General features: G+C 33.2%; 1 protein-coding gene and 1 long non-coding RNA gene across 5 annotated transcripts in view; one reads left to right on the top strand and one right to left on the bottom strand.

Moving 5' to 3' along the window:
- Positions 1-6,110, top strand: part of LOC143233722 (uncharacterized) — a 64,502-nt gene extending 58,392 nt beyond the window's left edge. For all 4 annotated transcript variants that reach the window (XM_076470276.1, XM_076470275.1, XM_076470278.1 and 1 more), the window contains exon 5: positions 860-6,110. In XM_076470276.1, the coding sequence (XP_076326391.1) occupies positions 860-1,596 (737 nt within the window). In that variant the 3' untranslated portion in view covers positions 1,597-6,110. The remainder of the gene's footprint in view (positions 1-859) is intronic.
- LOC143233724 (uncharacterized) lies at positions 5,415-12,307 on the bottom strand. The gene is made up of 2 exons (XR_013018284.1): positions 11,765-12,307; positions 5,415-6,173 (listed from the first exon to the last, which is right to left on the bottom strand). It is a non-coding gene; the product is annotated as an uncharacterized LOC143233724 (long non-coding RNA).
- Positions 12,308-22,112: the final 9,805 nt, after the last annotated feature.

Raw genomic sequence — 22,112 nt, 5'->3', positions numbered from 1 at the left:
TTTCAATATTACAAATTTCATTGTACCAGTAGATTTCACTGTTTCATTTGGCAATGAAAGTGAACAGTGAAAGTTATAGCTTATATGTATATACTGTAGTCTGCTCTAACAGTTCCAAATGCTGTTCATATATTGTACTTTGCTCTAGATTTAAGTGGTACATGTGTATGTTATGTAGCTGTCACAGTTTCAGTTACTATTCATACACCATATTTTACTCTATAAATTCAAACTAACAGAGATAAATATTCTTTCAAAAATTTTTTTCTAAGCCCTCAGCCAAGGATCCTAGAACTCTTCTATAATATTTTACTGTTTTTGATTAGTTTACAAGAATGCTATCCTAGTAAGACTTCAGCAACAAAACCCAATAGTTAATATCCTGTTGCTTTGTTTCTATTATTCAATTTCTCTTTACGTTTCTACTTAATCATAATTTCCGTTTCATGAAAGTTTTTTTTCCTTTCCCTTTTTACTTGTTTTCATGATTCAAAATTCTACCTGTATGTTCAGAATCTCAAAGTTGTATCAGTACCTTTTGGACATTTATTTAGAATATTTTCTCCAACCAAGTAGTGCACTATTTTATGTTTTCATCATAGTTATTATTAATGTTCATTTGTCTTACTTTACCATTGATGTTGATTTATTGTGTTTTGTTCTATAATTACCTGCAGTGTTCATCTGTCATGTTTCACGTCATAGGAATGATATCGTTTTGGTTTGGTGTACTTTACTTATTACTTTTCCTTTGATTTTAAAACTGTTTTATTTGAAATGTTTATTTTATTTTTATTTTCATAGACCAAATCAATATTGATAGTAATCATAATTTATTACATTATCTCGTATTTCCTAGCTACCAATGACAGTGATTCCTTTGATGAGAGCAGTTTTTGCATTCCATTTGAACCTGATTTCCAATCTCCAACTCGTCTAATCCATGCTCCACGACTTGCTCCCCAGTGTACAGGGGGTTCTCACTCTTCCCTCATTTCACTAGGAAGAGGATCTTTGCGTAGTCACCTAGAGAAACCCTCTCCACGTTCTTTGCAGGTGTCACCAGCTCTCTCCCAAAGATCTCTTTATGCACAACATATACTCTCCAATCCAGAGGTCACTCCTACCTCAGACTCTCGGGTTGTGAAAGCTGGGGTATCATCAGCAACGTCTGAGTTTTCCTTTATTCATCCAGATTCTCCAATTAATAGTCTAGTTAATAAAGGGAGCTATAATCAGTCTCAGCAAGAGAGAAACATAATACCAAGTAGACAGAAAGATAACACCAATTCAGTCTCCTGTTCCTCATCTGAAACATCTCAGATAGAGAACTCTCAACTAAAAGGACCCCCTGGAGATGAATCACGCCCCTGCAGCATCCATGGTCAACCTTTACTAACCATAGGGAGATCTGCATTTTCCACTCAACCTCCTGACATAATACCCTTAATTGTCAATGGACAACCAATCTTAAAGCAGCCATACAAACGCAGGATAAAGGCTTACAATCATGCCAAGTCTGACTCCCAGTTTTTTCATAGTAAACTTACAGTAAATAACACTAGCCCACTGAAGGGTTCTATAGAGATAAGCTGACATCTTTTGTACAGAGAAATGGAAAGTTTTCTCCATAAAACATTGTTGTAGCTCATATCATATCTTAGGACTATCAACAGGTTTATTACTGAGTTTTATAGTCAAATTTATGTAGCTGTAAAGTGTTTTTTGTTTGTAAAAAAACATGTATTGAGTTAAGTGACTTTTATTTCATAAGGAAATTTCCTATACACATTTCAGTCAAAAGCTTTGCCCCTAGGCATACTAGCTTATACCTATTATCAAAGTGTTGTTGTTGTTAGTTGTTAAACCTTTTAAACTAATTATTGTATATGTTTAGATACACAAATGTATGCTTAGGATATCAGCCCTAAACTTTCTTAATTATTACTTTGTCATAGATTTAATACCTTAGTTCTACTTAACTAAATCAGCGTCTTGTAAATGTATAGTATTAGGTTCTTGACATTGCTTTAGTCTTTGTCATTACTTTAGCAGTGTAGTTTTACACTTTTTCATCCTTTCCTTTAAGGTCTTGTGTCTGTCACAAAGTGTTTTGATACTTCAAGGTCCTTGTAGCTTATTAGCTCCTAATTCTGTCGTGTACTCTTTATACACCTTGTAGCCTGAATATTTCCATGTCTGTAATGGCTACTTCAGAGAGCTTGCACTTCATTAGCACTTTGTTTTCTGTGGTCTTGTGTCTCAACTAATATCTTTCAATATACCAAGAACCTTCTAGTCCTGTTGTTTAGATTCATTCTTAAGTTTAAAAATGTAATCATTAACAGGTCTCCAAAATATCCAGTTTGTTTATATTTTCAAAACCTTGACTATATGCAACGAGGTGCTAGTTATAGGAGATTGAAAAAGAATTTGTGGAATTGTACATCTTATGAATAAGTTACATTTGTGTTAAATATTTGTTGGATCTAAAGACTAGTGTTTAGACAGAGGACATCGTGATGCCTAAAGAAAAGTAGAAATTTCTGGTGTGATCCAAATAATTTATAAGATGTCAAGATTTACTTGACCAACTAGTAATACTAGATTTACGTGTATAATCAATGAAAAAAGAAACCTTAGTAGAACAATAGACTTATGTTAGTTAGTGTTGGTGAAAAAGAAAAGTTAGAATAGCTTTGTAATACAGAGAATGTGATTTCTCGGTACTATCTAGAGAGGTGGTTTTATTAATACTGTTATTCCACAGATAGTGTGAATTCTTGTAATTAACAGCAATAGAAAAGAGTAAATTTCTGTAGTGATGTTGGCACAAAAACAGTTGCATAATCTTTGTTACCTAAAGTTTTTTCTTTCAAACATGCAAACTTGAAGTGGTGAAAGTGAGGTTCAGAATACAGTATGGATTGTTCATTTTTTACTGTTAATATTTAGCCTTAAGATTGTAAGGAAAACAAATATTCTAAATCATTGTGTTACTTGATACACTATAACAGGACATAATGATCTTCCAGTGTAACTTAACTTTCACAATATCACAATACACTATTGTTTTGTAGATGCATTAGGCAGGGTATTCATGGTGAACAAACAAAAGTGATGTAGGCAGCAACTGCCTAGATTGGAGTGATGCTTGTGAAGGTCTAATTTACAATATTAGCTCAAGTATAAATGATGAAGATTTGAATTACTTTAGACTGAAGATGAAGTCTTCCAGAATTTTTCATTTCTATAAGAGCTGCTTATATAGATTAATCCTTGAGGACTTTCTCTAGAAGTATCACTCTGACCTAGACAGTTGCTGCTTGTATCACTTTTGTTCTCATTTCTATCAGAGCTGCTTTTGTAGATTAATCCTTGAGGACTTTCTCTAGAAGTATCACTCTGACCTAGGCAGTCACTGACAATATCACTCTTGTTTGTTTGTGAGCACATATATATGTGTGTGTGTGTGTGTCTCAGTATTTTACTTTTTTTGTTTTAAAGAAACTAGAAGTATCACTCTGACCTAGACAGTTGCTGCCTGTATCACTTTTGTTCTCATTTCTATCAGAGCTGCTTATATAGATTAATTCTTGAGGACTTTCTCTAGAAGTATCACTCTGACCTAGACAGTTGCTGCCTGTATCACTTTTGTTCTCATTTCTATCAGAGCTGCTTTTGTAGATTAATCCTTGAGAATTTTTTCTAGAAGTATCACTCTGACCTAGACAGTTGTTGCCTGTATCACTTTTGTTCTCATTTCTATCAGAGCTGCTTATGTAGATTAATCCTTGAGGATTTTCTCTAGAAGTATCACTCTGACCTAGACAGTTGCTGTCTGTATCACTTTTGTTCTCATTTCTATCAGAGCTGCTTATGTAGATTAATCCTTGAGGACTTTCTCTAGAAGTATCACTCTGACCTAGACAGTTGTTGCCTGTATCACTTTTGTTTGTTTGTGAGCACATATATATGTGTGTGTGTGTGTCTCAGTATTTTACTATCTCTATCTCTCTCTTTTCTGTTTAAGAGAACTCCCTCTATTCCACTGTGGTCCGGTAAGAATATGTGCAAGTGTTTTAAATTCTGTAACCAATTAATATAAGTATATTTTAAACATAAGCTTTTTAAGTTAAGTATAGGAAAGTAAGTATTAGATATTTTAAACACAGAATTCTACATGAATGACTTATTATTGTTAATGAGTAGAAAGAAATTCAAATTGTTTGTGAGGTAGAATTATAGCTTCGTCACTGATATCATAAACTCAGGTCTATATCTCAGGGTACTGGTATTTTCAGCCTGAAAAAAGCACCTCAGGTGAAAAATAATCTACACAAACATGTTAAAGACCCTAAGATTCAAGCAGGGTTATTATTAATTTAGGATTGACTACTGACCAGAGGGACAGCATGCAGTGGGCACTACTTTAACATGATTCACAACTATCTCTCAGGGTAGATAAAATAAAGTTGATGTAACATAGAAAATATATCAAAATGCGTTGGTGGTTTTGACAAGATAGCTAACGTATTTTAACATGGATGTTTGAAATTGTGTTTGGTTATTAGGTGTTTAATTAGACAAATAATTAATGAACTACTTTTATCAAGATGTATTTTTAAACTTCCCTGGATAAAATATTTAAAGCAATGTACCTGTTTTTTTTATTTGTGTCAAGTTCGTGTACTATTTAGTAGCAAACTTGAACAACCCTGTTTTCGAGGTACAAACTGTTATAATACGATGAAGTAATGTCATTGCTTACGCATTAGAACATTCTAAGAATAACGAAAGTAATAGAAGTAGTAGGACCAAAGTAAGCTTATCTAACTTTGTTGTTTCTGTTTGATGTTTATAATTCTAGTGTTCTAAATTTTATTAATGTTAACGAACAGTTAATTTTTATTTTCATATTTTTCTAAGTGATAAAGTAATTTTATTCATTATGGTTCATAGTTTAAAAAACAAACTTGGAAAGGTTTAATTAATTGATTTCGTTGCTGATAGATGGCACTAACATACCAAAGTGATGTGATATGTTTTTTTCTAAATTTTGATACATATAGTTTGCACTAAATGTTGCCGTTTTCGTTGTTTTTTTATTAGAGAATCTAGTCAACAGTTAGCGATGCGTTTGTAAGTTGTATTAGCTTCTATTGTAGGTTATTCTGGCAGTTGTTCTGTCTATGATACCCTAAAGTATTTTCTGCAGAAGTATCTGGTAAGTGGTGTACGTATCAGTTTTAAACAATATTTCTGTACCTGTATCAATTGCTACTATTACCTGGAGACTTAGCGATAATTTTTTTTTCAGATAACCTGGATTTTAATGAGTAACCATTAACCATAATTTTGTTTCAGTAAAGAGAAACAACATTGATAACTTAATATTCTGCACGAAAACAAAGTAACACAACATATCAAGGGTATTTATTTAGTCTATGCGAATACAAATAAAAACAAGATTTCAGTATAAAGGGTAAATATAGGTACTAAGATTCATTATACGTTGGTTTATATAAAGGTTTGACTTATAAATGTTCTTGGGTGAGAACAACGTTAAATACATGACACTAATTTTGCTAATATATTCATTTACAGTGTCAAGTAAAAATATAGATGTATTGATTGAATGATGAGCGGGATTTAAAAAAATATATCGTTCAAAAAATAATGTAAACATAGAAGCTACTTACAATTAAGTAACATCATTTAATTGTAAATAAAGTTAGAGATTAAAAAGTTTGTAACTATTTCGTTAGAAAGTTATTATTTTGTAAACATATATTTATATATCCATTTCAAGTATTTGGGCAAAAATAGAAAGTTTTCTTTTTAGAAGAAAAACGTTAAAGGGGAGAGAAGAGAAGGGCCCATTGAACGTCTAGGAGAAGGGATATGGATGCTTTGTCTATATACTTGAAATTTTCTTGCTTTCCCATTACTGTCGTACATGCGTTTTCGGTGTTGTTCAGTAGATAGGCATCATATCAGTGACAAATAAGGAGTTTGCTATTTTTTGTTGGATGTAAATGGCATGAAAGATCTGCTGGTCGTTATTAATTTACATGTATTATCCTGATGTGTAATAAACATTCAAAAAGTCAACGAACTCGTTTTTTCCCTCCTAGCTTCTAGAGGACTGTATACATTCGTGAATTCGAAATCTAGAATAATGATAATCAAATTAAAAATGCAATAATATCACAAAAAAGTACTATAGCTTTTCTTTTCTCATGACTTTTTTTGTCGGCACTGATTTTGGTAGTTGAGGACCTAGGAGGGTCAAGTACACTTTCGACCTCTTCCTTCAAAGGAAAATAAAAAATTTCTACGTCCAAAAAAAATAATAAATAAAAATCAAATCTGGTACTAAACGAAAAGCGTCGTCGACAATGGATATGGTCTAATTTATTTTGGTGAACTGTTCTAAATTTGTTCTTTCATTGACGGATTCTTTTATATTATGTAGTGAAAATAGCTCAACGACCATTCCACGTAACAATGACATTAATTTTGTTTCCTTCACGCTTTTTTACAGGCTAGTGCACTTTGTAATCCTACATTTAAAGATAAGCCATCTAAACTAAACTAAGTAAAAATCAAACTTTATCTTACAACAACACGGCTTATCGAAGACAATGATACTAACAAAAACTCTCAGATTCGTGAACAATCTATGATTCACTCTGCAAACTTAATTTGTTTATTTACTGGTTCACCCGTATTCATAGTCTAATTTTTATATACATATTTAGTAAGGCCTCATTTATTAATATTCGAGCAACACCAACCTGATGTTACCGTCATGCGCCCTCTAGGCAACATCTAAATTACAACATTAAAAATATAATTTAAAACACAACACTCTTCTCGATAAAACTTCAAGGTACAGAATAAAGAATGTAGCGTTGAGAAATACATAAGCCTAAAACTGTTGCATTAATGAAACATATATAAAGGATTATACTTAAGCTTGGTCGATAAAAGGCGTTGACACTATATAAACTTCAGTTGAATACAGTTATTAATATACTGAATATTTCTGCTTAGGCCTCTTTTTAACTTTAGCTGTACTAAAAATTCGAACAATACTAACTTAAGTAAATATGGAAACAAACCATAGAGGAGATAGGAATGAAATAAAAATATTTTTAATCGCTAAGTATAGAAAATGATGAATTAATTAGGTACCTAGATCTATACATATATACATGAATATAAACAATTGATTTTACAGTTAAATAAAAAAATCCTAAAAAATAATTTACAAAGTACTGTTTATAGAATTTTGCACAAAACAGCTCTAGCCGTCCCTAATTTATAAATAACAGGAATGTAACTAGTCATCACCATCCATTGGCAACTCTTAGGATACTTTCTACCAACGAGTAATGGGATTGGCCGTTATGTTATTGCGAGGATGTTTGGTGACGGGATCTGAACTCGTAACTTTGCGAATCAAATGCCTTTGCAGCCAAGCCTTCATTATACACGATTTAACTTAACCACAAATTGAAATGTATTTCTTTAATATCGTGATATCAATTAAATTAGTAAAGAGCCTCAGCTTACAGAGTTTGTAGTTTTAATAAACGCAAAATTGTCCCCCACTGGCACAGCGTTGTGTGAGCAGACTTACAACTCGAGAATCAGGGTTTCGATACCCATACTATGCAGATCACAGATAGTCCATTGTGTATCTTTTATGATTAATTACAAATAAATAAACAAGCGTAAAATTATGTTGTAATTTGTTTTTCAAATTTCATTTACACAATTTGTTGTATTAAATTCGCAGTTACATGTCTTTACTAAAGTAAGATACTATTTAATTTATCGTTTAAACTAATAATAGTTAACTACAATGTTCATCAGTAAATTATAACCTTCTAGATGTTTCGACGCAGTCCAATGTCTTTTAACCCGGTGGATACCATGTGTTGTGAATCGTCATAGTTACGACAAAAGCAGGTGGTATTCTGGTAGCACAGTAGTACTGACACTTAGGTTCATGCGATTTCTTCCCCCTATAGTATAACACGATTCGTAAAAAAAAATCGTTTTGAAAAGAAACTTATTATTGGATATGGCTACAACTTCACCGTTCTCCTGATCTAGAACGTAGTTTTATTTAAAAATGTGCTTAAAGTGTCAATGTGGTAGAATTTATTATCGATGTTGTGTTCTTTGAAACGTGTATTTTAATATTAGGGCTGTCTCACCGGAATAAATTTCATGACGTGTTTCACATGGACTTTTATATACATTATTGATTTTGTTTTCGGGTTGAACGGGTTAAAGTGTGATGTGCGAGATCGACAAACAGCTCCAACAGTGTTTATTATTATTATTATTTAAATGTCTTTTAATCTGCGAATATGATCGATTTTGTTTCTTTATATAAAGGACAGTTAAAAGAAAAGTATAGAGAATTTAATACTAATGAAACCTGTTTACTGACAGGCCAGACAAAATCATGTTTTGAAACAAGAAAACACTAAAAATAGTTTGTTAAGACCCAATGGTTTTATTTATTGGTGAAACTATTTAATATGGTGTCTGAAGAAAATAAACATCCATAACTCGAGTTTTGCAAAGACCTACAACCCGCCTCTCCGATGGCTCAGCGGAAAACCTTTAAGCTTACGCCGCTAAAAATCGAGTTATGATACCCGCGTTGAGCAGAGCACAAATATCCATCCTACTCTATAGCTTTACGACAACTAGTCAAACAAAGCCTACTTTACAATTTCTGTCCACTCTCTATATTTATAGCATTGCCTTGCCTCCCAGTGGCACGGTGGTATATCTGAGGACTTATATCGCTAGAAACCAGGTTTCGATACCTGTGGTGGGCAGAGCTCAGATAGTCCTTTGTGTTTAACAGAAATAATAAACAAGCATTGCCTTATTCCTTCTGCAATAGTAATAAAAACTAATTATTTTAAACACAAAACACTTAACACATTTGTTTTGAATTTTTACGGAAAGCTACACAAGGGCTATCTGCTCTAGCCGTCCTTAATTTAGCAGTTTTAGACTAGAGGGAAGACAACTAGTCATCATCACCCACCACTAACTCTTGGGCTACTCTTTTAACAACGAAGTGTGGGATTGACTGCCATATTATAACGCCTACACGAGCATGTTTGGTGTAATGGGGTTGCAAATCCGCGATCCTCAGATTATGAGTCAAGTGCTTTAACCACCTGGCCTCGTGTATTAGAGAAAAGCAACTAATCAACATAACCCACCGTCAACTCTTTTCAGACCGAAAATGTAGTAGGGTATGACCGTTACTTTTATAACGCACACACAGTCTCAACGTGGAGAGCACGATTTTTTTGGGTACAATAATGGGTCGTGAACCATGAGACTTTAGTCTCACAGTCCTGGGTTTTCGACCTTGGTAACATTGATAATACAGTCAATCACAGATTATACGGTCGTTTTAAAGTTACAGAAGAAAATGTTGTAGGGTAATCGTGTTAAACGTACTCTGTGAATAGAATTTTTTTGAGGCATTCTGACAGCTTTAAACTGTTTGTTTAAAGTTAAGCACAAAGTTACACAGTGGGTTGTCTGTGCTCTGCCCACCACAGTAATAGAAATCCGGTTTTTAGCAGTCTGAATGCCCAGACATATCGCTGTGCCACTGGGGGAGCTACATCAAGTAAAAACAGAGAATATATATATATATCACAACATAGTCGTTGTGTTTAAATTCTTAGTCCCCCTCTCCCCTGTAAATTAATTAAAATTTAATTTTGATGGAAATCACACAAACACACACACACACAAAAGAATAAAATACCGATATTGTAGTATGCAACACTCTCGCGCGATCGATAAAACAAGCACGTGATAATTTCGGCAAGTGGCGCCAAGACTCTTCCACACTGTAAAACGATCTCACGCAATGCTTGATAAATCAAAAAATGTTGTTTAAAACAGCTCAAGTTTCAGCGTGCGTTTGGTCATTCACACAGTTGCAAGCGAGTGATACCTGATACATTTTGAGAATACGGCGAAAAGCTAGTTTAATGTCAGCCACTAGGGTTACAATGTTCCTACATGTTGAGTAATCTCACGTTTTCGTGTTTCTGATTAAAATGCAACGTAACTTTCAAATTGATTTTGCATTAGCAACAACAATGGAAAATATAACTTATCTTAATTAAAATCATATCAGTTTGTTCACCACTAAAATTCAATGTTGGTGAAAATGGCACCAGTAATTCTACTATAGCCGCCCTCTAACAGCAAATAAACAAACTTATTACTAAACAAGGCACGACTGGGGTGACACCTTGCGGAAGCTTGAGATACTAACCCTTCAGTGTTTCAAATTTTGAGTAATCGGATGAATACGTATTTTTTATTTATTATTTTAGTCATGGCATGCACTCGGTACTTGGGGGTTTGGTTCTTCCGCGGTGATCGAAATTCATCAATTTCCCTTTACCCCACTCGTGGTTGATGTAGGTTTTCCACAGTGAGGGGATGAGTAGCGAAAGAGACGAAAAGAGAAAAGAAGAAAAATACATTAATGTATATTCACATAATAAATATCAAGCCTGACTAAGCCAAGGAGACAAACACAAGGAAACAACGACAAACAAACAGCCAACAGAATATGGTGACCAGAGTCTGTAAATCCTGGTGCCATGGAGTTTAATATGTGCATGTAAGAGGAAGGAGGGGGGAATTCAGTTGAGATTTTTCATATAAGGTTGTTGAGCTCATAACGTAAATCTTGCCTCAAAAAGTCATCGGATGCTCTGAGTTGACCTCGAAATAAACAGTCCAGAACATAGAACAAACAACATACCTTCATGCTGCATGAGTTTATTACAGCCGCCGCTGTGCTTGACCAACCTTGACCCCTCATTCTTCCCCCTAACAAAATTATCTGTATGATGGACCCTCGCTTTTGATGTCTCATCATTTCGAAACTAAATGTTTACAACAAATCTATGTCTAATTTTTTTCTTTTAGTTGAACTCAGTATCTCGATTATATCTCACCTTCTGGAATCTTTCTTTGTCATCTTTCTCCAGTCCTTTGAGAAAATGTTAACCACAGCTATACTCACTATTAGAATATAGGAAACAGTATATATATATATACATAATTAATTTTATTATATTTAATTATCAGCGCAGGTCTGATAAGGGCGAATCTGGCATTGTTAAAACACTGGAAGTCAGGAGTGTATGTACAATACACGAGATGTAGCAAATCTTGATAGACTGAAGCTCGGCATGGCTAGGTGGGTTAAGGCGTTCGACTCGTAATCCGAGGGTCGCAGATTCGAATCCCCGTCGCACCAAACATGCTCGCCATTTCAGCCGTTGGGGCGTTATAAAGTTACGGTCAATCCCACTATTCGTTGGTAAAAGAGTAGCCCAAGAGTTGGCGGTGGGTGGTGATCACTAGCTGCCTTCCCTCTAGTCTTACACTGCTAAATTATGGACGGCTAGTACAGATAACCCTCGAGTAGCTTTGTGCGAAATTGAAAAACAAACAAACAAACATCATAGACTGTTAAAAACTAACAGTGCAACTGAAGTATATACGTTAAGCCCAACGGTTCTCTATCTAACAACATTATTTTACATCACAAGTTTCTAGAAGGATAAGAAATTAATATCTGAAAAAATAAATAAAAAACTTTCCGAAAATCTTTAGCAGAATTTTTATGTTATTTGTTTCTTACATTTCATTTTCCTGCCCCGTCAAACATTTTACTTACATCATACTGGCTGTGTGTAGCATTGGTAGCCAAGAATGAAATCGAGTTGTCCATGGCTCGAGTTTCGTTGTCTCAATAAACGCACCCCTCACTTCAGAGCTCTGGGTGTCATATAAAAGTACCAATAGCTCCAATTATTCTGTTGGAGAAGAGTAGACCAGCAGTTGACGGAGGGTGCTGTTGACTACTTGCCTTCCCTCTAATTTATTAGTCCAACGCAAAGCCTAATAAAATTGGAATAGTAATGAAAAGTACAAGTCTCAAGAGCCTCCACCGCTCCAAGTGGCACAGGGGTATATCTGCGGACTTACAACGATAGAAAACAGATTTCGATACCAGTGGTGGGCAGAGTGTAGCTTTGTGCTTAACTTAAAACAAACAAATAAAAGTTTTAGGAGAATTAAAATTTTCTCATGGTCAATCCAGTAAAAACATTACGAAAACCACCATCGAGTTGGTTTATTGTGCTATGATTGGTTGATTTGTTAATAAACTTTCTGTTTCGTAAAGAGCAGTAGCAAAAAAAAAAAGGAAACCGGTATAACCTTTTGGCAGCTGATGTAATATGTTGTTTGTATGAGCAGGTTGTGACGCAAACCCTGATACATATTTTAAACAACGTTTAGTATTGCTTTTATGTGATACGTTATCAAAACTACGAGCATGTCACTATAAAGAACGACTATGACCATAGCATGCATACCTCTATATTTCTATATAAAATTGTATGTTGATAGAGATAAGTAATTGAGGGAACACGTAATATCGAAAAGGTTAATAATATCAGTGATTTATATGTAGTTTACTTCTGTTTCTATATAAGGATAGTGTAATACCGTGAATGTTGGTAATTATAGATAATAAATTAATGGCGTTAAGTCATCAAATAATACATGCTTTTCACGAATAGTGTTTAAAGTTATCAAAGTGAAATAGTGCGAAGTGTAATATAGTATATAGTGTTTAATGGGCAATGGCATAACCATGTTGCTGCTCGGAAAATAAATTGGTCATCAGAATAAATCAGAGCAAATCTGATATTGTGTACAGCAGTTTTATTTTGTTATTAAATGAAACACAACGAGTTTATTATGTATATATAAGCTGAAATTAATATGTGATCAACATGTCTAGAATTTTCAGAGGGCCGGGATCCCTTGCACCCCGGCTACTCTATTAATGGACAGACTTCACAGGAATAAAACTGTAAGATCCTGAAAGTTAAAAGATGAACTATGTAGTCCTAGTAACCACGCGACACTACATGATTTGATTAGTGAGCTTGTCGACCAATAAAATTATGAATACCGACAGAAAAACTTTCTACAGGCTGCAAAGCTACAGAATCAATTTCATAAATCGAGTTGTCAATGGAGACAAATAAGGAAAGTGTGATGTCTTTAAATATGATATTTAGCTCGTGAGGCGCGTGACCTTTTTGATAGACTAAACTGTTTGTAGTTAAAGAGAATCTCTCTCTCTTTTTTGTTTAACTGATCTATCATTTTCAGCTATATAAAGTTAATGACAAAAACTGAGTAAACTTAATTTACACACACACATATATATGTGTAAACAGTATGTATCAAATTAATTGTGCTGAGTAAAATAGACACTTAACGAATTTAAAAGAAAAGGTGAGAAAAGACACGACAAAAAGTTAGGGAGAACGAAAACAAATTCGTTATCTACTAGTTTCAAAAATAACAGTTTTCTCTCCGAAAGAAAGAAAACTTCAGTTATATAGAATAATTAAAGAAATAGAAATAGGATTGTTATATAGAAGTATTACAGAAATAGAAATAGAATTATTATACAGAAGTATTACAGAAATAAAAATAGGATTGTTATATAAAAGTATTACAGAAATAGGATTGTTATACAGAAGTATTGCAGGAATATAAATAGGATTGTTATATAGAAAAATTAAGAAATAGAAGTAGGATTGTTATATAGAAGTATTAAAGAAATAGAAATAGGATTTTTATACAGAAGTATTACACGAATAGAAATAGGATTGTTATATAGAAGTATTAAGAAATAGAAATAGGATTGTTATACAGAAGTATTGCAGGAATAAAAATAGGATTGTTCTATAGAAGTATTACAGAAATAGGATTGTTGTACAGAAGTATTACAGGAATATAAATAGGATTGTTATATAGAAAAATTAAGAAATAGAACTAGTTTGTTATATAGAAGTATTAAAGAAATAGAAATAGGGTTGTTATATAGAAGTATTACAGAAATAGAAATAGAATTATTATACAGAAGTATTACAGAAATAAAAATAGGATTGTCATATAAAATTATTACAGAAATAGGATTGTTATATAGAATTATTACAGAAATAGGATTGTTATACAGAAGTATTACAGGAATAGAAATAGGATTGTTATATAAAAGTATTACAGAAATATAAATAGGATTGTTATACAGAAGTATTACAGAAATAGGATTGTTATACAGAAGTATTACAGAAATAGGATTGTTATACAGAAGTATTGCAGAAATAGGATTGTTATATAGAAGTATTACAGAAATAGGATTGTTATACAGAAGTATTAGAGAAATAGAAATAGGATTATTATATATAAGAATTAAGAAATAGAAATAGGGTTGTTATATAGAAGTATTAAGAAATAGAAATAGGGTTGTTATATAGAAGTATTAAGAAATAGAAATAGGGTTGTTATATAGAAGTATTAACAAATAGAAATAGGATTGTCATATAAAATTATTACAGAAATAGGATTGTTATATAGAATTATTACAGAAATAGGATTGTTATACAGAAGTATTACAGAAATAGGATTGTTATACAGAAGTATTACAGGAATAGAAATAGGATTGTTATATAAAAGTATTACAGAAATATAAATAGGATTGTTATACAGAAGTATTACAGAAATAGGATTGTTATACAGAAGTATTAGAGAAATAGAAATAGGATTATTATATATAAGAATTAAGAAATAGAAATAGGGTTGTTATATAGAAGTATTAAGAAATAGAAGTAGGATTGTCATATAAAAGTATTACAGAAATAGGATTGTTATATAGAATTATTACAGAAATAGAAATAGAATTGTTATATAGAAGTATTACTGAAATAGAAATAGGATTGTTATACAGAAGTATTACAGGAATAGAAATAGGATTGTTATACAGAAGTATCAGAGAAATAGAAATAGGATTTTTATATAGAAGAATTAAGAAATAGGATTGTTATATGGAAGTATTACAGAAATATGATTGTTATATAGAAGTATTGAAGAGATAGAAATAGGATTTTTATACAGAAGTATTACAGGAATAGAAATAGGATTGTTATATAGAAGTATTACAGAAATAGAAATAGGATTGTTATACAGAAGTATTACAGGAATAGAAATAGGATTCTTATACAGAAGTATTACAGGAATAGAAATAGGATTGTTGTATAGAAGTATTACAGAAATAGGGGATCACTATCAGCTACATACAGAAAAACTGACTATACTTGATTTCCTGTCTCTCAGTGGATCAGCAGAACTTACATCGCTAAAATACGGGGTTCGATTAACGTCCTTGGATAGAGTTAATATAGCCCATTGTGAATTCTGTAACTTTGAACTAAAACAAGAGCTTCAAACTCTGACCCCTCCCAGTGGCTTAACAGTAAGTCTTCAAGCTTACATTGCTAAAAATCAGCGTTTATTAAGTTATCGAAAAAAGATATAAGACCTTGTTTTTAGTTATTACTAAATGTATCTTCTTACATTACTTCAAAATCATCTTTCCAACTCGAACCTGCTCAATGCATAATGATCGTTTGAAAGGGCTCGGCATGGCCAGGTGGTTTAGGCGCTCGACACGTAATCTCAGGGTCGCAGGCTCCAATCCCCGCCCCACCAAACATGTTCGCCCTTTCAGCCGTGGGAGCGTTATAATGTATAGTCATTCCTACTATTCGTTGGTAAAAGAGTAACCCAAGAGTTGGCGGTGGGTGGTGATGACAAACTGCTAAATTATAGACGGCTAACGCAGGTAGCCCTCGAATAGCTACAAACAAAGCTACACAATGGATTATATATCACCTAGTTACTGCAGGTATCAAAACTCGATTTTTAGGGTCATAAGCTCTTCGACTTACCGTTGATCCCAGGAGATTATTACTACGGTATTGCCTTCTTAAACTGTTGTGATTACACCATTACCTGAGATTAGGTTATGAAAGTTTGGATTTTACTCTAAAGACAGAAATACTGTCATTTTAAATCTGCCCCAGTTTCATTCCAAATCAATAATTGATTAACCAAGTAAACAACACTATTTATATTTTATTATCCTAGTCAACAACACTATGTATATTTTATTAACTAAGTAAACAACACTATCTATATTTTATTATCCTAGTCAACAACACTATGCATATTTTATTAACCAAGTTAATAAAATTAAATTTAAATTTAAATCTGCCCCAGTTTCATTCCAAATCAATAATTGATTAACCAAGTAAACAACACTATTTATATTTTATTATCCTAGTCAACAACACTATGTATATTTTATTAACTAAGTAAACAATGTTATCTATATTTTATTAAGAAATTAAACAACACTATCTATATTTTATTAACCTAGTCAACAACACTATTTATATTTTATTGTACTTGTCACAACACTACCTGTATTTTATTATCCTAGTTAACAACATTATTTATATTATCCTTTTCAACAACAACATGTATACTATCCTAGTCAACAACACTGTCTATATTTTATTATCCTAGTCAAGAATATTTTATTATCCTAATCAACAACACTATCTATATTTTATTATCCTAGTCAACAACACTATGCATATTTTATTAACCAAGTGAACAACACTATCAATGTTTTATTAACCAAGTAAACAATGTTATCTATATTTTATTAACAAATTAAACAACACTATCTATATTTTATTAACCTAGTCAACAACACTATTTATATTTTATTGTACTTGTCACAACACTACCTGTATTTTATTATCCTAGTTAACAACATTATTTATATTATCCTTTTCAACAACAACATGTATATTATCCTAGTCAACAACACTGTCTATATTTTATTATCCTAGTCAAGAATATTTTATTATCCTAATCAACAACACTATCTATATTTTATTATCCTATTCAACAACACTATCTACGTTTTATTATCCTATTCAACAACATTATGTTAATGTTTCCCAGTACAGACGATTTTGGGTTTGGGTTCCATTGATTTTTATCTTATTCGTACACTAAAATGAACACGCCCTTGTGGCATGTTAAGAAATAAAACGTTCCAAAAATAAATGTTTAGTACGTGTCAGAATGTACTTTATATTTCATCGTAGAAATTAATATTGCAAACTGGTCTTCACTGATCTATTGATAAATTTGATTATAATGACACAGTTACTTTAAGAAATATGGCTTTGAAGAATATTATAGATTATTTATATTATAGTTAATAATATGAGTCTCCTTAAAGTAAGTTTATGATTTAATTTGAATAAATGGGAAAATATCATAAGAAACAGTAGTTTTGAGAGATACTTACTTTCCCGAAAGGGGGTCGAAAGGCACCTGGACAGATCATCTGTTTTACTTCTTTTAACCAGTCGCACCTTTACGGTAGTATGTTGTGTGTCAGTCAGTCAGTCAGTATACATTAAAATGACTCATATTATGGACACTCAACATTGCAATTTTTACTGTTGCAACATCAGTGAAACATGCGCATGTCATGAATCACGAGAGGAATTATGCATTCTGGAGGCTACAACAGAGCATGACATATAAACTTCAATAGCAAGAAACAAAAATATTTGTTACTCTTAATTTTGGTTTTATTTACTCTTGAAACAGAAGACTTTCGGGGACCTTGTTGACATACACCTAGTTATTAGCTAATTGAATAACTACGTCTACAAATGGTGGACAGCTTTAATTGACGAACACCATACTTTCCAAGGATTGATTTTCACTTGTAGAACGTAGTGAAAGCGAGTGCCCTAACCACCTGGCCATGTCGGGGCTCAGCTGATAAAGAGTAACACTTAAGAGTTGGACGTGAATATGGATAGTTTTGAGAAGTTGTCTTTCCTCTATTCTATCACTTCAAACAAACTCCGAAACAGCTTCGAAACAGCCTGTAATTAGATACATGCACAGTTTGTTTGTTTGTTTTGGAATTTCGCACAAAGCTGCAAAGAAATCTTCGTGCGAAATTCAACAAAACAAACAACCTATACATGTGGAAAATGTAAAACATGCAACTAAAACCTGTAATTAGATACATGCACAGTTTGTTTGTTTGTTTTGGAATTTCGCACAAAGCTACTTGAGGGCTATCTGTGCTAGCCGTCCCTAATTTAGCAGTGTAAAACTAGAGGGAAGGCAGCTAGTCATCACCACTCACCGCCAACTCTTGGGCTACTCTTTTACCAACGAAAACTGGGATTGACCGTCACATTATAACGCCCCCACGGCTGGGAGGGCGAGGCATGCACAGAATAAAATATCTGCTAACATGATGTCACAGTTAAAATCACGCATCTATATCTAAAGTTTTAATAACGTCGCTCTCGCATCTGACATTTAACCCGAAATTCAAGTTAAAGAAATCAACAAACAAGAATATTACTTCACAGAGGGGAAAAGAAAAAAATTTTTTCTCGTGAGTTCGCTGTGTCCAACACGTGCCTTTGCCATATTTGACGTTCACTCAAAATCGTTTTGAACCATGTAATGAAAGACACGCCTACTATGATGTTTTTTATATTTCATCGAGTGCTTCAAATATCTGATAATAATAGCACGAGTCGTCTTTTACTTTATTCTGTAACAATGAAACTAGATATACATACACCAGAAACTGTTGTAATCTTCATTGTTGTGTTTTGATTACCTTTATCTAGAAGAAGGCGTTTTCTCGTAAGGTCACAGTAGAACGTGTTTAAATCCTTACCTATATGTGTGTGTGTGTATAAAATAAATTGAGGAAACTTACGTTGCCTGTTTGTTGTTTTCGTTGCTAAGTGCACACCTAAACAATAGGCTATCTGTGCTGTGCTTACGCTGGTACTGAATTCCGGTTTTAGTGTCTAAAAGACTGAAGGCATATTTAATTAAGCTGTTACAACATGATCTTTGCTTGCATGATTGCCCGCCTATGAAACTGAAACTTTAAACAGCGTTTGTGATGAGCTATCTTTAACAGCATATCGAAAACCCTCTGTATTCAGCATGATTGGTTTGGTTTGCTTTGAATTTCGCGCAATGCTACACGAGGGATATCTGCACTAGCCGTCCATAATTTAGCAGTATAAGACTAGAGGGAAGGCAGTTAGTCATCACCACCAACAGTCAACTCTTGGGCTACTCTTTTATCAACGAATAGTGGGATTGACCGTCACATTAAAGCGTACCACGGCTGAAAGGACGAGCATGTTTAGTGTAACAAAGAATCGAATCCGCGACCCTCAGATTGCAACTCCAGTGTCTTAACCACCTGGTCATGCCGGGCTAGAATCTTCAGCATCAATAGGTTTAAGAAGGTAAAAATGGCCAAACCGGAGACAGTTTAAATTGCAGTTTAACACGATATATTTACTGAAATACGAATAGTATTACATTTTTGGAATTTCCTTTTGTTCAATAACTGATTGTACTAACATTTATGTTTTCACTGACGACACACTTAGCTGAATATATAACCTTTATAGTTCTACTATGTAACTGTGCAAAATAATGTTTTTTATCTGTTGATGAAGTTATTAGATGGATACAACTTCATAGTTCTATTATAAATTATGTCCCGGCATGGCCTCGTGGTTAGGGCGCTTGGCTCGTAATCTGAGGATCGTGGGTTCGAATCTCCGTCACACCAAAGATGCTCGCTCTTTCCACCGTGGGGGCGTTATAAAATTCGATCAGTCCCACTATTCGTTGGTAAAAAATAACCCAAGAATTGGCAATAGTGACCAGCTGCCTTCCTTGTAGTCTTACACTGCTAAATGAGAGAAGGCTTGCACCGCTCTGCGCGAAATTCGAAAACGAACAAGTTATCACATAATCGTATGAAAAAAACACTCCTTTTGTGTGTTTTACCTATCGATGATGTCGTTAGACTGACATAACCTTCATAACTGTATAAGATAGTCGTTCGAGTTTAATAACAATTATTTGTATTTATTTTCTTCTGATGATCTATTAGATAAATATAACCTACGTAATTCTATATATTACTAATAATGACTAATAGTAGAATTCAATAGTTGTAGTGGTAAGTTTATGAAGTCATTGCTTCAACAGATATAGTTACAGTTTCTAATTCTGTTTTACTTTTATAAATACATAAAAAGCCACTTTACTAATATAGTTTATCACTATTACGTACTACTAACTGTTCCTTGGTCAATACAGATATGGTTGGTTGATTATTGTTAAGCTCACACTTTCTTTCCTGTAACCATTCACAAAACGATGTCGAGATCCGACTTTTAGCATCGTATTCGTTTATTTGTTCGTTTTTGAATTTCGCGCGGTGAGGAGGAAGATGTCAAACACATACTCACGTGAAACGTGCATTTATCTTCAAACATACTCACACATCTGAGAATATTTATCTCACACTTGCTGTTTTTCCGGTAATTTTCTGTTGGAATCTGAATAACTTCTTACTTCGTTTGATTACTTTTGGGCAGAAAAAAAAACACAGTAGGAAAGACAGAAAGACATGGAAAAATATTGAAATAATTGGGACAAAAATGTTCACAGTAGGTAAAACACACGACTACGAGAAAAGCTTTATTATTATTTGCGTTGCAACGTTTCTGGCAAAAGCCTCTAGTCAAGCTGTTTGAGCCGTGTTGCATACATAAAGAGGCTTAGACAGAATCGTTGAAGGAAGAGAGGACGTAGTGATTCTAAATTAATGTATGTACTGCGTGGAAAACGTTAAAAATATATTGTTAGAAGGAACATTGTTGGGTATACAAGAGTGTTTAGTTGAAGTGTTATTATTTAATTTATTGGAACATTGTTGAGTATACAAGAGTGTTTAGTGGAAGTGTTATTATTTAATTTATTTTGTGATTTAATATTTGTTTTCTGCTCGGACAGCGGTAAGAATACGGATTTACAACGCTAAAATCAGGGTCTCGATTCCTCTCAGTGGACACAGCAGATAGCCCGATGTGGCTTTGCTATAAGAAAACACACAAAGACTTAATGATTCTTTAGTTTTCAGGAAAAGGATGTTAAAGACAGGTTGTTTTAAAAATGTTAACTGTGACAAATTTCGTTGCGTAATTCTGTACAAACCATACGTTGTTGTGTTTGCAATTACATTGTTGTAATTATTACTCGAAGGCTTGATGTCTTTCTTGTTACCTAAATAGAGTATTTTTATAATAAAGCGTCGCTCATGTAGTTCGAGGCAGCAGTGAACAAAGCATATATGTAGGTGACTAACGAACACGAGCATTAGTTAAATGAAGTGAAAGTAAACGTTGAGTCGGAAAATAAGTTACAAAACTAGAACTCAGTCAGCGTGTACGTGATTAGCCGTAACAGATGATATTTTAAAGTGAGTTTCACAATTTGACAGAGGTAAGGAGAATAATTTGTCTTGTCAAAAGGTGTTTTAAACTAAGTGAACCCGTCTGTGTGGACTTTGACGAAAAGAAGACAATTATTTAAAGTTTGAAATACAGCTTTGGTAACCCACGAAATAACGTAGATGAATTTATCGCAGATTGCACAGTAAGAAAAAGAGTAGAAAAATAATTAGTGTTGTCAAGTGGATTCTAAAATAACTGAATCAACTTTAGACAAGAAAAGAATTTATTTAGTTTTAGATACAACTGTAATATTATATAGCATAAATACTTTTTGTACATACGTTTCACTTGTTAATATATTATTTTCAATCAAGTGTATTGTGTGTTGTCCGTCTATTGTTAGATTTTATCGCCAAGAAATCACAAACATCTACTGTAGAAGAACCCTCATTACACATATGTTAAAACCCTGACAGCTACAAAGTAGAATATACCGATGTAGCAAGTTGGTTGATATTCTGTATGATTTGACTTGTGTGATTTTACCTTTGATCTTTGAGCTTGATCATCTTCCCGCGACATCAAGATGACGAGATTGTATAGATTACATCACATAGGACAATCCTTTTCAACTACTTAGTGACCAACTGATCACTGTTGAAAATATATTCGGTAAAATAACACTTTGTTTAATATCTGGAAACAAAGATGATCACACTATTTATCAGCGTTTAAGGGCCTACTTTGTTTAGTATCTAAATGAAGAGT

This window comes from Tachypleus tridentatus, chromosome 12 (genome assembly GCF_004210375.1).
Source record: "Tachypleus tridentatus isolate NWPU-2018 chromosome 12, ASM421037v1, whole genome shotgun sequence".
NCBI classification, from domain to species: Eukaryota; Metazoa; Arthropoda; class Merostomata; order Xiphosura; family Limulidae; genus Tachypleus; species Tachypleus tridentatus.
This window is presented reverse-complemented; position numbering and strand designations above follow the sequence as displayed.